Here is a 13,777-nt window from a genome sequence, read left to right as displayed (position 1 = left end):
AATTCATAGCCCCCAGAGACTGCAGGGAGTGGGGATTTGGGCCTAGTGATCCACAGGATGGGACTGGCAAAACTTCCTGAGCATGCACTTTTTTTTTTGCTAGGTGCTTCCCGTTTTCCCACAATTATGAAACCACCAATGTGGAAACATATTATCATTTGCATCATTCATTGCTTAACATTACTAAAAATGTCATATCCTCTTTTCAGTGGTGGGTCGGTGGAAACTGGTCCACATTACTTCTGTATTGAATGTATAAAAGGCACGCCACTTAGCTTGCGACACAAAGCCAGTGCATGCCTGGAAAGTCCGGATGAACATCAAGACAAAGGAATCCTCTGCTTTGTGGGGTATACGAGCGTTTTCGTAGCAGATTTACGGAGCACGTAACGGCTGGCCATTTGCTAGGTAGGTCTTGTGAATATTTCTCATAACTTATTCCAGAAATCTTTAAACTTTTGTTCTATTGAAATTTACACAGGTTGGAATCCAAAGAGGAAAGAGTGGGGCTCACAGGTTTGTATATATTCCGATGAGTAGCCGTGTTGGTCTGCAGGCACTCTTCCTCAGACTAAGAACTCCCTACATGACAGTGGGAATATATAGTTTTGGCTAGGAATTTTCATATGGCTATATTTGGATGTGTGACACAGTTTACTAATGTAACTGAATTAATTTTTGCTATATATTCCCACTGTTATGTATGGAGTTCTTGGTCTAAGGAAGAGTTCGAGGCACTTAAATGCCTTAAATCTCTTGCCCCTGTTGAGCAGATCTTTTTTCAGGTAAATTTACCAACCGTCCAGGTGGAGCCTAGGGCACTCCAGGAGCAGCAGCTGACCTACGCTACAGAGATCAGTTCCCCCTGGAGAAAATGGCGGTTTGGAGGGCAGATTCTATGGTATTATACACTGCTTATGTGCCTCCTTGCCCCCACCACCAACCTCCCTAGGCTCCACTCCCCGAATCTCCAAGTATTTCACAACCTGGATCTAGCAACCCTACAAAGTTTTTGTGACTGGGGAAAGTACTTGGTACAGAGGTTCCCCTCCTAAAACAAGCAAACTCTGGAGGAAACAGCACATAAGAATGTCCAGTCCAACACTGTGTCACACAGTGGCCAAAACCCAGGTGCCATCAGGAGTGCCACCACTGGGGCCAGAACTCCAGAAGACCTTCCACCTTCCCAAACCACCAAGAAAACTACACAATATCACTGCTTCAGATTAAGGGTTCCATCTATAGCTACTGAAAGTCCTCTGCTTCATAGGTGGATTCAATCTCGAAGCTGTCTATGCTTGAAGCTTCTTGTGGCAGTGAATTCTCTGTGTTAGTTACTCTCTGTGTGAAGAAGTATTATCTTTTCTAAACCTACTGTTCATTCATTTTATCGAGTGCCTGCAAAACCTTGTATTGTGAGAGAGACAAGTATAACTTTCTCTGCCTTCTCTTTCCCATGCATAATGTAAACCTCCATCACGTCACCCCCTGAATCCTCATTTCTCCAAGCTAACGAACCCTAAACTTCTTCTTCTTCATAGGGAAGGTGTTCCACCCCCATAACCAATTTAGTTTCCCTTTTCTGCACCTTTTCCAGTGCTGTAATATCTATTGTGGCCAGAACTGTACACAGTATTCCAAATGAGGCTGCACCATAGATTTATACAGGAGTATAATGATACGGACTGATATGTTTTCATTCCCTTTCCTAATAATTCCCAGTGTAGCATTTGTCTTTTTTATTGGAGTCGACATCTCCAGGGAGTCATCTGCCATGACTTTAAGATCTCTCTCTTGGTCAGTTACTGTCAGCTCAGACCCCATCAACGTATATTTATACTTAGGAGTCTCTCTATGTGTGTATGCATTTGTGTGTGCGTGTGTGTGCATGCAAGGGCTGGAACACCCCCCCTGCTTCACTCATTCGTGACAAGGCACTTACTGCTGTAGGGGATAGGGGTGATTCTTCCCTCCTCCCATTCTTGGATTTCTGGATTCCTCTTCCCTCCTCCTGAGGAGGAGTGCAGAGGTCATTCACAGAAACCTTCTTGGATGCTTTAGGATGCTTAGGGCTGATCCTGTGTTGAGCAGGGGGTTGGACTAGATGGCCTTGTTGGCCCCTTCCAACTCTATGATTCTATCAAACTGAGAGAATGGGAGTAGCTCCTCACAAGGGTGCAATGCCCCAGAGCACCCCTCCCAAGCAGCCATTTTCTCCAGAGGAACTGATCTCTGGGCAGATTCAGGCATGGAGTCAGTGACATGGAGCCAAGCCAGGCCTCCTAATGTCCAGAAGTGTGGACTTTCCCCCCAACCCCTAAGGCTGGCTGCCTTGGCGTGTCTGCCGACTGCATTCCCTTCCGTTCACCTTGACCCGGTTTCCTAGAGCCATTGTTACAAGGGCCTTGCTACTAGTGGGTATAAATGCCATACAAACCACTATCCCAAGCAGCCGTTTCCACCAGTTGAATTGATCTTTATCACCTGGAGATTGATTGTAATGGTGTTGAGATGTCCAACCCCCACCTGGAGGACAACAACCCTATTTGTATTTGTATTTGTATTTGTATTTAGGTTTAGGTTTAGGTTTAGGTTTAGAGATACCGCCCTCCCCGGAGGTTCAGGACAGTTAACAAGAAACAATCCATAACATATAAATGATCATAACATTAATACTACTAACTGATAATTGTAACAGTGCAAACAGGTCCAGGAGCAGAGTGCATTGATAGAGTTCTGGGAGGGAGGGGTCAGGGGCCCTTCAGATGTTGTTGGTTATGCCTGGCCTCAACCAAATGCCTGGCGGAGGAGCTCCCTTTTGCAGGCCCTGCGGAACTGTTTTAGCTCTGTCAGGGCCCTGATGTCCTCCGGGAGCTCATTCTATCAGGTGGGGGCCAGGACAGAGAAGGCTCTGGCCCTGGTCTGGGCCAGGAGGGCTTCTTTAGGGCCAGGGACCAGCAGCCGGTGGGTGGTGGTGGAGCGTAGAGCAATTTGAGGGGCATAGGCAGGGAGGCGGTCCCTCCCAGGATATCACCAGTTACCCCCTGGTGGTTGGCCAGCCTTTCCGGGAGACTCCCACGCTTCTATTATTTGGCCAAAGAATGGGCAAAACAGAAATACTCTGGAGAGTAGTTTTAATCTAACAGGGCTATATTATAACAGAATGATCACTGTGTGAAATGACATTTTCCAATTGTTGTATGTCTCATCCTGCTGCATCATCTTCTACATATGAAATATGATTTTCTTCATGGGTTAACATATCTTGTCTAATACTTTGTGCTTTTTTTCCAGACTGCTGTAATCTCAGTCCCGTGACATCAATTATTAGAGGTGGCCTCCTACGGATTGTGTTGATTTATCCCGGCCCACCCAGGAATACAACACGACTGTATGGGACACTGGGGAGAAGGATGGAAATGAGGATGTCCTTTCCTTTTCTGAAATGACTTTGGGAATTTTTCCCAGGAATCTCCTGTCCAGTCTCAGTTAGGTAGTCTCTGTCCCTCAACTGCGATGCTGGCAGAAAGCCTCTTAACCGGGGTTGCATACAAAGATGGGCTAAACAGATCCTACAAATGCCAGGAACTGAAAGGAGCTGGAGAAGGCGACTGGCAGAGCCCGCTCATGGACGCCAACAGCAATGTCCGTACCAAGCACAAAAAACACGTGGCTAAGAAGAACCCAGAGTCCTGCCGGACGGCTGTTGATAATGACGTTCCCCTGGAATGTTCTGCACAGCAATCCCCTGCAAAAGGATATCGCAATAATCCTCTTTTGGCTGCTCAGTCAGCCCCTCTGTGTATACCCAGAAGGGAGCCACACTGTGAAAAAGAGTTGGATTTGTATAGGTCTTGGTCAAATCAAAGTCTTTATCAGCAGTACCCTGATCTGTACATTGGAGGAGATCACATCGCTGACCATAGGTGTGATTCGGGTTGTATCATGGACCAAACGGACGATGAACCAATCATGGGTCCCGTCCTGTTCTCAGAAGACCTCCCATTGGGCCAGTCGCCTCTCATGGAGCCTTTGCACCAAGGCAAGGCTGGAAAACCCTGGGCCAGCGATGAAGCTGGGGAACGGAGCATAACTCTTCACAGGCAGCCTCTTTCCAACTCGGTGATCAACAACTACATGGAAAAAAAGGTCCGGGAACTCTATAAGCAGTTTCTGGATGACAAGTTGACCAGGTGCAATTCCATCACGCATGTCCTGACCACAAATCTGCTGAGTCACACCGGTGAGGTGACGGATCAGCAGCCCTGTGACCAACAGGGGGAATCAACAAATGCCAAGAAAACTCTCTTCCATTCTCGAGGTCTGCTTGGCTTGCCAGATACCAGTCGTGGGAACAGCTGTGAGTGCAGCACTCCTAATCTACAAATCTCTGGATTGCCTTGAAAAATGAACCCCGCTGTGATGCAGCATGCCCCAGGACTGAAATACTGGCTTACAAAAAAGACTGAATTGAGCCAGTGCTTTATGTAATGGTTAGAGCAGAGGTCTCCGGCCTTTTTGAGCCAGCAGGCCCCTTTAGAAATCTCGCACAGGGTGGTGGGTACAGTCACAAAACGCCTGTCATAAGAGGGAGCGAATTGCAAAAAATGTCTGGGAGCTTGTGCATAACTCTGACTGTAGCTGGATGCATTTGAATACAAATGTATTGTTTAAAAATATTTTCTCCTGTATGCCCAACTATGTCTCTTGGGAATCTAGCAGCCTCTCTGAGATCTCCAGTGACCAATCAGAACTTTACTGGCCGCATCTACTTTTGAAAATCGCTTGGTGGGCACCAGGAAGGGTGTTGGTGGGCACGTGGCAGCTACGGGCACCATCTTGATGACCCCCAGGTGAGAGTGTGAGACCAGTTCCCGAGAGGCCTGGATTTAAATCGCTGTTCAACCATGGAACTCATTGAGTGGCAATGGCCAGCCTCTATCTGTCAGCTTAGCCTACTTTGCAGGACTCTAGGGAGGATGCAATAATGTACAATATACTGTAGCTCTGTTAATGAAGGGTAGAGTAGATTTTGCTTGAACATGGTGTTTGTTTGCCTTAGTGGACTTTCAGCAAAACCAGGAATTGATCAATTGCTGACCTTCAAATATGTGGTTGCAAATATCTGGCCATTGTAACCTGGTCATGCAAAATCTGTTTTTGATCTCTGCAGAGATTTATTTAGTTACTAGGGGCCAAGCCTGTTGCATTCAGGAATACAACGGGCACTAGATTAGGGGGTCGAAGTGGAAGAACTCTGCGGACGGCCTCCCCACTGTGACTTCATATTATCCAATGGAAATAGTTGCTCAACGCAAACCAGATGAAATTCTACAAGAGGGATTCAATCCAAGATGAGGTTGGGGGTGGGGGGAGAGTAAGTGGAGGGAAATAGCTGCTATTGCTATTCTGCAAACTTTTGCAAGCTGTCTGACAAGATCCAGGGGAAGCAAAACATCATCTTCAGATCAAGTTTCCTTTTTCTCATGCAACAGTCTGTCACAAGATGCAGAAACCAGCCCTTCTGGGAGTAGAGTACCCTTTCCAAAGGCAGACGGGCCCCTTGCATGCAGCCCAACATATTCTGTTTGGGAATGATTTCTAGGGCCTTCTACTCCTATAGGGGAAACGTGCTGTGGGTTTCATCATTTGCAAAGCTAAATATCAGGAGTCTGGTGATCCTGATGGAAAATCCCCTGCTGCTGATGACTTTAACCAGTTTTTTTTTTTTTAAGTCTCAATTAGTGTTTGCAACATTGGGCTTTCACACGTTTGGATGGTCTTGTAAATATATCCCTTCCTGTCTAAAAACCTAATATTAGTAAAGCACTCACTGACCAGAATAACTTTTTGGGGGGATTCATTGATATAGCGTGCGCGCACCCACACGTTCTCCCTACTGTGGTGCCTGTTGTGGGGAGAGGAAAGGGAAGGTGATTGTAAGCTGCACTGACCTGATTTTTGATGCCTCGGCTCCATATCAGGACTGACTCGAATTCTGCACGGATTTCCTGTCCGTTTCTAGGAGCTTAATGCAGAAGTGTTCTGCATTGAGGTACCCTTTTCGCAGTAGCCTTGCTGACTAGACAACAATGAGGAAATAGACCTTTGATTGATATCGATATATGAAAGGGGAAAGGCTTTCAAAAACGAGAAATGGGCCTCGGAACAACCGTGTGAAAAGGAACGTCTCATTAACTCCAAAGCTGGAAAAAAAGAGGCTGTCATTTCTATGCTAAATTAACTTCTTAAAATGGAAACTTTTGTTTCTAACTAAAAATAACAGAAGATTGATCTCAGGGAGTAAGCTAGAGAAATGAAAGATCTGGTCAGATGACAGCCCCGGTAGGTTCACTACTGCCTTTTGCAGTATTTCAGATGGACATTAAAGACCCTCCAGAAGGCATAAAGAGGCAGCTTCCTCCTCTCCTCCCCTCCCCTCAGGAGGCAGCTTGCTCCTTCCCTCACATTTCCTCTGAGTTGAAAGATTCCAGGAGGCCAGGGCAATATACTCGCAGCAGGACATGTTCTGCCTTCTCTTCCACCCAGCAAACCTCTGAAACCAGCAGGAACTTGGAGGTGGGGAGCTGGTTTCTTATTAGCCCTTCTTGGCTGAAGACTCCCTCCTGATTGGGGCTAAAGTACCATGTTGGGCCATTCATGGCTGAGGGTCATCTCATATTGGGGAAATATTTCTGAGGTGGCCAATCAGGTAGGGAGTAAATTGTCTACATGCAATTTGAACTTATGGGCCCTCATTGCCAGAGTGCAATTTGAACAGATTGGCCCGCATTGGTTACCAACCTGAATCTTCCTTGCACATAACACATTTTGACATGTTTATTTCCTTCACTGGAATTAAATGCAAACAACTAAGCTTGTTTTGTTCTGGAATCTCTTAAACATTTTCACTGTATTGTATGTTAAATTACTGCTCACCCTCTTACCTATGTGTAGGGGCTGGTAGTACTGCTTAAATTGTATCTGAGGAAGTGTGTATGCACATGAAAGCTTCTGTCCTGGATAAAACTGTGTTGGTCTTAGAGGTACCTCTGTTCTATTGCTTCAGACCAATGGGGCTACTACCCACCAGAATTTCCCTTGCACATTGTGATTGTGGTTTTGTACCACAAGAGGGCAGCAGACAACAAGAACAAATGATTACTGATTTGATTTTGACCTGGGCAGAGTCTACACTTACTTTGTTTATTCCATTGTCAATCCTGTTGAAATCAGATCGATTTGAACTCGGGTCCTCCTCCCCCCCCCCCCCCATTGAAAGAGAAAAGTGTTCTGCACTTGGTTAGGGCAGTTCAGAAGGTGGGGGGAGCCAAGCCTCTTTCTTTCTTTTCTTGAAGGGGGGGGGGAGAGGATCAAAGAAGGCAGAGGAGGGGAAAAATCCAAGACCGACAGAAGTTGAGAGAAATTAGGGGCTTCCCCTTTAAGGCAAGCTTGTCAAATGACCAGCTTTGGCCAATCAGGGGTTCTCTACCACAGAGCAGAGGCTAGATTCAAAACAGCCTGCTTTCTCAATCCAGATTTTTAAAATATTGAGTATTAAAAGCACTCTAAGATATCACCACCTCATTCTCTGTCATCCCCTTCTTCTTTTGCCCTCAATCGCTCCCAGCATTAGGCTCTTCTTCAGGGAGTCCTTTCTTCTCATGATGTGGCCAAAGTATTTGAGTTTCATCTTCAGGATCTGGCCTTCTAAGGAGCAGTCCAGGCTGATCTCCTCTAGGACTGACCAGTTTGTTCGCCTTGCAATCCAAGGGACTCGCAAGAGTCTTCTCCAGCACCAGAGTTCAAAAGCCTCAATTCTTTGACGCTCGGCCTTCCTTATGGTCCAACTTTCACAACCATACATTGCAACTGGGAAGACCATAGCCTTGACTAGACGCACTTTTGTTGGCAGGGTGATGTCTCTGCTTTTTAGGATGTTGTCTAGATTTGCCATAGCTTTCCTCCCCAGGAGCAAGCGTCTTTTAATTTCTTTGCTGCAGTCTCCATCTGCAGTGATCTTGGAGCCCAGGAAAATAAAATCAGTCACTACTTCCATTTCTTCCCCATCTATTTGCCAGGAAATGAGAGGGCTGGATGCCATGATCTTCGTTTTCTTGATGTTGAGTTTCAAGCCAACTTTTACACTGTGCTCCTTCACCCACATCAAGAGGCTCTTTAGTTCCTCTTCGCTTTCTGCCATTAGAGTGGTATCATCTGCATATCTGAGGTTGTTGATATTTCTCCCTGCAATCTTGATCCCAATTTGTGACTCATCTAAGCCCGCCTTTCTCATGATGTGCTCCGCATACAAGTTAAATAGGCAAGGTGAGGAGGAGGAGAAGGAGGTCAACGGTGTTCAAGAAGAAGCCCGTGGGAGATTCTTTGGCATTGCCCTTCTTTGGGATTGGAATGTAAACTGACCTTTTCCAATCCTGTGGCCACAGTTGAGTTTTCCAAATTTCCTGGCATATTGAGTGTAGCACTTTTACTGCACTGTTTTTTAAGATTCTGAATAGTTCAACTGGAATGTTGTCACCTCCACTAGCTTTATGGTTGCTCAGACTTCTTAAGGCCCATTTGACTTCACATTCCCGGATGTCTGGCTCCAGGTCAGTGACTACCTCATTGTGTTTATCAGGGATGTTAAGCTCGCTCTTATATAGTTCTTCTGTATAATTTTCCACCTTTTTTCATCTTTTCTGCTTCTGTGAGGTCCCTACCATTTTGGTCCTTTATCATGCCCATCTTTGCATGAAACGGTCTCTTCATATCTCCAATTTTCTTGAAAAGATCTCTGGTCCTCCCCATTCTATTGTTTTCTTCTCTTTGTTTGCACTGTTCATTCAAGAAGGCATTCTTATCTCTTCTAGCTATTCTCTGAATTCCGCATTCAGTTGGGTGTATCTTTCTCTTTCTTCTTTGCCTTTCACTTCCCTTCTCTCCTCAGCTATTTGTAAATCTTCCTCAGACAGCCATTTTGCTTTCTTGCCTTTCTTTTTCTTTGGGATGGTTTTAGTTGCTACCTCTTGTACAATGTTGCGAACCTCCGTCCATAGTTCTTCAGGCACTCTGTTTATCAGATCTAATTCCTTAAATCTATTTGTCACCTCTACTGTATATTCGCCAGAGATATGATTTAGTTCATACCAGAGTGGCCTAGTGCTTTCCCCTACTTTCTTCAATTTAAGCCTAAATTTTGCAACAAGAAGTTGATGGTCAGAACCACAATCGGCTCCTGATCTTGTTTTTACTGACTGTATAGAACTTCTCCATCTTTGTCTGCAGAGCACATAGAGCAAAAGTTAGTTTTAGAGAGAAGCAAACCAACCATGTCATTAGAAGGCAAGATATTACGGCTAAAGCACACTTATTTTGGACACATCATGCAATCAGACTTGTTAGAGCCACCTCGAGCCTTTGGGGGGAGGTGGGATATAAATAAAATAAAAACAACAATAACAATAACAACAACAACAACAACAACAACAACAATAATAGAAAAATCATTAATGTTCGGCATTTGTTTGGAGGAAGTAAAACAATAAAGCCAAGCATCCATAAAGTCCCATAATCCAGCAGGGGGTCCGGACACATTTGGAAATTCTACTTTCTGATGAAGACAGGCAAAGAATCAGAATATGCCAAGCGATGCCATTGCTAATTGGCAATAGAAACTAGCTCCACTGTCTTTTCATAGCAGTGTCTGCCTTATGTTGGGGCCTCTAGCTCTCCCGGAATTAACCTGATCTCCAGATTACAGGGATCCATTTTCCTGGGGAAAAATGGCTCCATGGCAGGGTGGACTCTATGCCATTACCCTCCACTGAAGTGCCTCCCCTCCCTAAATCTAGTGAGAGACCAGATCGGTGAGCATTATATATGTTTCTGTAAATGTAAACAAGTGAACTTATTTTTAGCTTCTATCCAGTGCTCCTGAGTCTCCAGGGAGTTTCCTTCTGGAAGCTGATACTGCCCTCTCTCAAGGCATGCTAAAGGTGGAATCTTATGTAGTGGGGCAGGGCAATTCCCGGCCTTTCTTTCTTTCTTTCTTTCTTTCTTTCTTTCTTTCTTTCTTTCTTTCTTTCTTTCTTTCTTTCTTTCTTTCTTTCTTTCTTTCTTTCTTTCTTTCTTTCTTTCTTTCTTTCTTTCTTTCTTTCTTTCTTTCTTTCTTTCTTTCTTTCTTTCTTTCTTTCTTTCTTTCTTTCTTTCTTTCTTTCTTTCTTTCTTTCTTTCTTTATTCTTCCACCACTCTAAGTGGCAAGGGGTTCAACAAAACTGGCAGCAGAGATTCCAACAAGTGATAACGAAAGAAGGGTCCATTCCCAAAAGTGGGTAACAATATTTAAAACATGAATCTAAACATTTTACAGTTTTCCTGATACTTCAGCTAAAATTTCCCCAGACAGGTTTTTTTTTGTAAGGAGAATCTTCCAACTCACTTCATCTTCAGCAGTGAGGCTAGCCTTTATTGGTGGGTGTTAATTTTGGCCCCAACCATAATCTTGACGGAACAGCTGTCTTGCAGACCCTGCGGGACTGATTTAGCTCCCACAGGGCCCTGATCTTCTTTGGGAGCGCATTCCACCTGGTGGGGGCTAGAGCAAATTTCACCTCTTTGGGGATGAGGACCCTGAGTAAATGTTGGTCCAAAGACCATACTGCTCTTTGGGGATTATAGGGGAGGAGGCGGCCCCATAGATGGACTCTTCCTTGCTTCTGCCAGTTTCAGAAATCATAGTCACTTCATCCCATGTAGCCACTACTGAGGTGACAACCATAACCAGGGGGTAGGGGTGGAATTAAAAGCACAGGGAGAAGCTAGCTTCTGTTAAGGCTGCCAAACTCCAAATGGGACCTTGAGCTCTCCAAGAACTACAACCAGTCCATGGATGACAGAGATCAGTTCTCCTGTTTTAGAGGGTGGACTCCAGGGCTTTATACCCAACTAAGATGCTTCTCCGCCCCCAAACACCACCTTTAAAAAGAAAAGTAGTGTACCATCTCTGCTGAAATTGTGAATTTATGCCAAAAACTTATTGGTGTGTGAAAGGGAGGGGGAGTGTTCCATGATGAGAGGGGGGTGATATCCTTTAAAATCAGCAGAACCAACCAGGGTGTAAACTGCACGGAGCTTTTATTCCAATCCCAGGTTGATTCAGTCCCTGCCATCTACATAGAATGCGATTTCCGTTTTGATTTTGGGCGATTTAAATTTTCCTTCTGCGGCAGGAAGGATTGATTCGGAGTGACAAGTCACTTTCAGCGTCCAATCAGGGACCAATATTCAGGTGTTATCAATCTGATATCACTTGACCCGCTGTAACAAGAAGGTCAAGCTCACATGCCAAGCGATGCCATTGCTAATTGGCAAAAGCTGAGTCCTTATTTTCAAAAGTCCATTCCTGGGACTAGCTGGTTGTTCTCATCTGCAAGTGTGTTATAAGTAGGAATAGCACAGCAATACTGATAAGAAATAACTTAAAGGCACATCACAAAATAGGCCCACTTAAGCAGGCCCCAAATGAAGCCTGACCCAATTTTTTTAGCAAAAGGCAAAATGAACATGCTGTTTTTCCCACTACCATTGGGATCTATCCTCCATAGATTTCTCTAATCTCCTTTTCCATACCACCTTGAGCCCAAGTGGCCAAATATTAGGGCAGCGAATTGTACAGCACCTCCTCCCTGCCACCCCCTACCAGCCTTGGGACTCAGCTGGTTAATCCTGCCAAGGGATGAGCTGTCACTGCAGCGCTAAAACATAGATGGGGAGGTGAAAGTGGCAGCCTTATTTGCATACATAATGATATTTATGTTAAACAGGCCGATTGAGCGCACGAACGTCAGCAAACAATGTGGGAAACGAGGCATCTGATTAAAATTACATGGTGCATATGGAATGTTTATGTTTTTGGAGTCTGTGTAGATGTCTGCGGATAACAACTTGGAAGAAGGGATGCAAATCAAACTTCTTGGGTTGCTTATTATGGGTTGTCGAGGCAGGAGGTTACATTAGACGCTGTCTGGCAGCCCAAAATAAGACCTGGAAACGGGGGGAGTGTCATGAACCCCAGTTCCTGAGCCGAGCTTAGTGTGGTGAGCTCCTGGGGGGGGGGGCACACACAATGTAGAGCCATACAGGATGACGGTAAAGACCTGAATATTCAGGATTATAAGTGACAAATGTTCAGGGGCTCAAGAAAGGAGGGAGGCCTTCTCAAGATCACACTGTCCTGGATAGGGTTGCCAACCTCCAGGTGATATCCAAAATAGAAAAATTTGACCAGCTGGCTATCAAAAAAGTAATCTGCTTTTTGTTTATAATTGTCGCAATTTATTGGAAAAAAATGAATAACTTCGATAATTAATATTCAATAGATATTATCTTCATATCTGTGATGTCATAATTATAAGCATGAAAATATTAATCAAACTACAATGTATAAACACAATTTTTTTCTCAGTAGCCTGTTTTAACTGGCAGGAGCCAACTTAATGATTGCTTTGTTAACGTGCTTTGCTCTGCGTTCACACAGAAAGTTTTACTCTGGATTTGTATATTTTCTCACAGAAATACTTGATGATATTGAGACACGACTCTTTTAAAAGTAGGTGGAAGTTTGTTAGCTTTATTTAAACGAATATTACACATGTAAAGACTTACTAATATTTTGTAATAATTTATTTTAAATAAAACCACTGGGAAAGAAGAAAACATTGAAAACGGGCTATTGAGAAAAAAATTGTGTTTATCTGGAATCCGTTTTGGTTTTATTTATGCTTCTATGCCTATAATTACAGCATCACAGATAGGAATATAATATCTATTGACTATTAATCATTGAAGTTATTCATTTTTTCAATACATAGGAAAAATTATAAACAAAAGCAGATTACGTTTTTGATAGCTAACAGGTCGAATTTTTCTATTTTGTATATTTCCATTCGACCAACCTGCAGGTGGTTTGAGAGAAAATGGGAGCTTTCCTGGAGACAATGACCACTTTGGAGACTGGACTGGCATCTGATCCCGATGAAGTCCTTCCCCTCCCCAAACCCCAACCTCTGAAGGCTCAGCTTCCCAAATCTCCAGGAAATTCCTAATTTGAAGAGGGCAATCCTAATCCTACAACATATTGAGGTGATTTATTTGAGTCTGCCTGGTGGGGACTGAAAATGGAGCATCCTTACGTAGGCGCTATGAACAGGATCTTGACAGTAGATCTGGTGTACCTGAAACTGCTGGATGCTGGGAGCAAAAGCAGGAATCCCTATTATCTTTGTACTCTGCTGGGACATCCCAGAATCTTTTGGGTGGAGATTGCCAGAAACAGAACCGGGCATGAAATTTTGACGTTTGAGGTCAGATCTGGAAAAGCAGTTTTGGGATGGCACTGGGAGACTGTCTAAACCTGTGATTCCAGATTTGTTTTAAAGTATTGTCTCTTATTGGGGCAGCTTATAAAATAATACTGGGCTCAAGAATTCGTGTTAAACTGCTGCTAGGAGCACATCTCTGTACAGCTTCCTGGATCTATTTCTGGATGCATCATCATATTGATCCAGAAATTATTGACTGAGCCGCTCAAAACAAATCATCACAAAGCTTTAACTGTAACACCCATCTCCCCTCCCCCCCCCCGCCCCAGCTCCCAATCGTATTGTAAGTCTAAAGGTGGCACAAATAGACCGGGAAATCTGTTAGGTGAAGAAATTAAAATTGTACCCTAGATCTATTTGTCTAACTTACTCAAGCTAAAATGTGTGTGTATGT

At 44.2% G+C, this 13,777-nt stretch overlaps 1 protein-coding gene across 1 annotated transcript; it reads left to right on the top strand.

Moving 5' to 3' along the window:
- Positions 1–221: 221 nt before the first annotated feature.
- Positions 222–7,045, top strand: LOC143822937 (TLR adapter interacting with SLC15A4 on the lysosome-like). Its single transcript, XM_077308652.1, has 2 exons — positions 222–408; positions 3,295–7,045. The coding sequence occupies exon 2, from the start codon at positions 3,517–3,519 to the stop codon at positions 4,402–4,404; it is 888 nt and encodes a 295-aa protein (XP_077164767.1). The 5' UTR covers positions 222–408; positions 3,295–3,516; the 3' UTR covers positions 4,405–7,045.
- Positions 7,046–13,777: the final 6,732 nt, after the last annotated feature.

Source organism: Paroedura picta, chromosome 13 (genome assembly GCF_049243985.1).
Source record: "Paroedura picta isolate Pp20150507F chromosome 13, Ppicta_v3.0, whole genome shotgun sequence".
Classification (NCBI taxonomy): domain Eukaryota; kingdom Metazoa; phylum Chordata; class Lepidosauria; order Squamata; family Gekkonidae; genus Paroedura; species Paroedura picta.
This window is presented reverse-complemented; position numbering and strand designations above follow the sequence as displayed.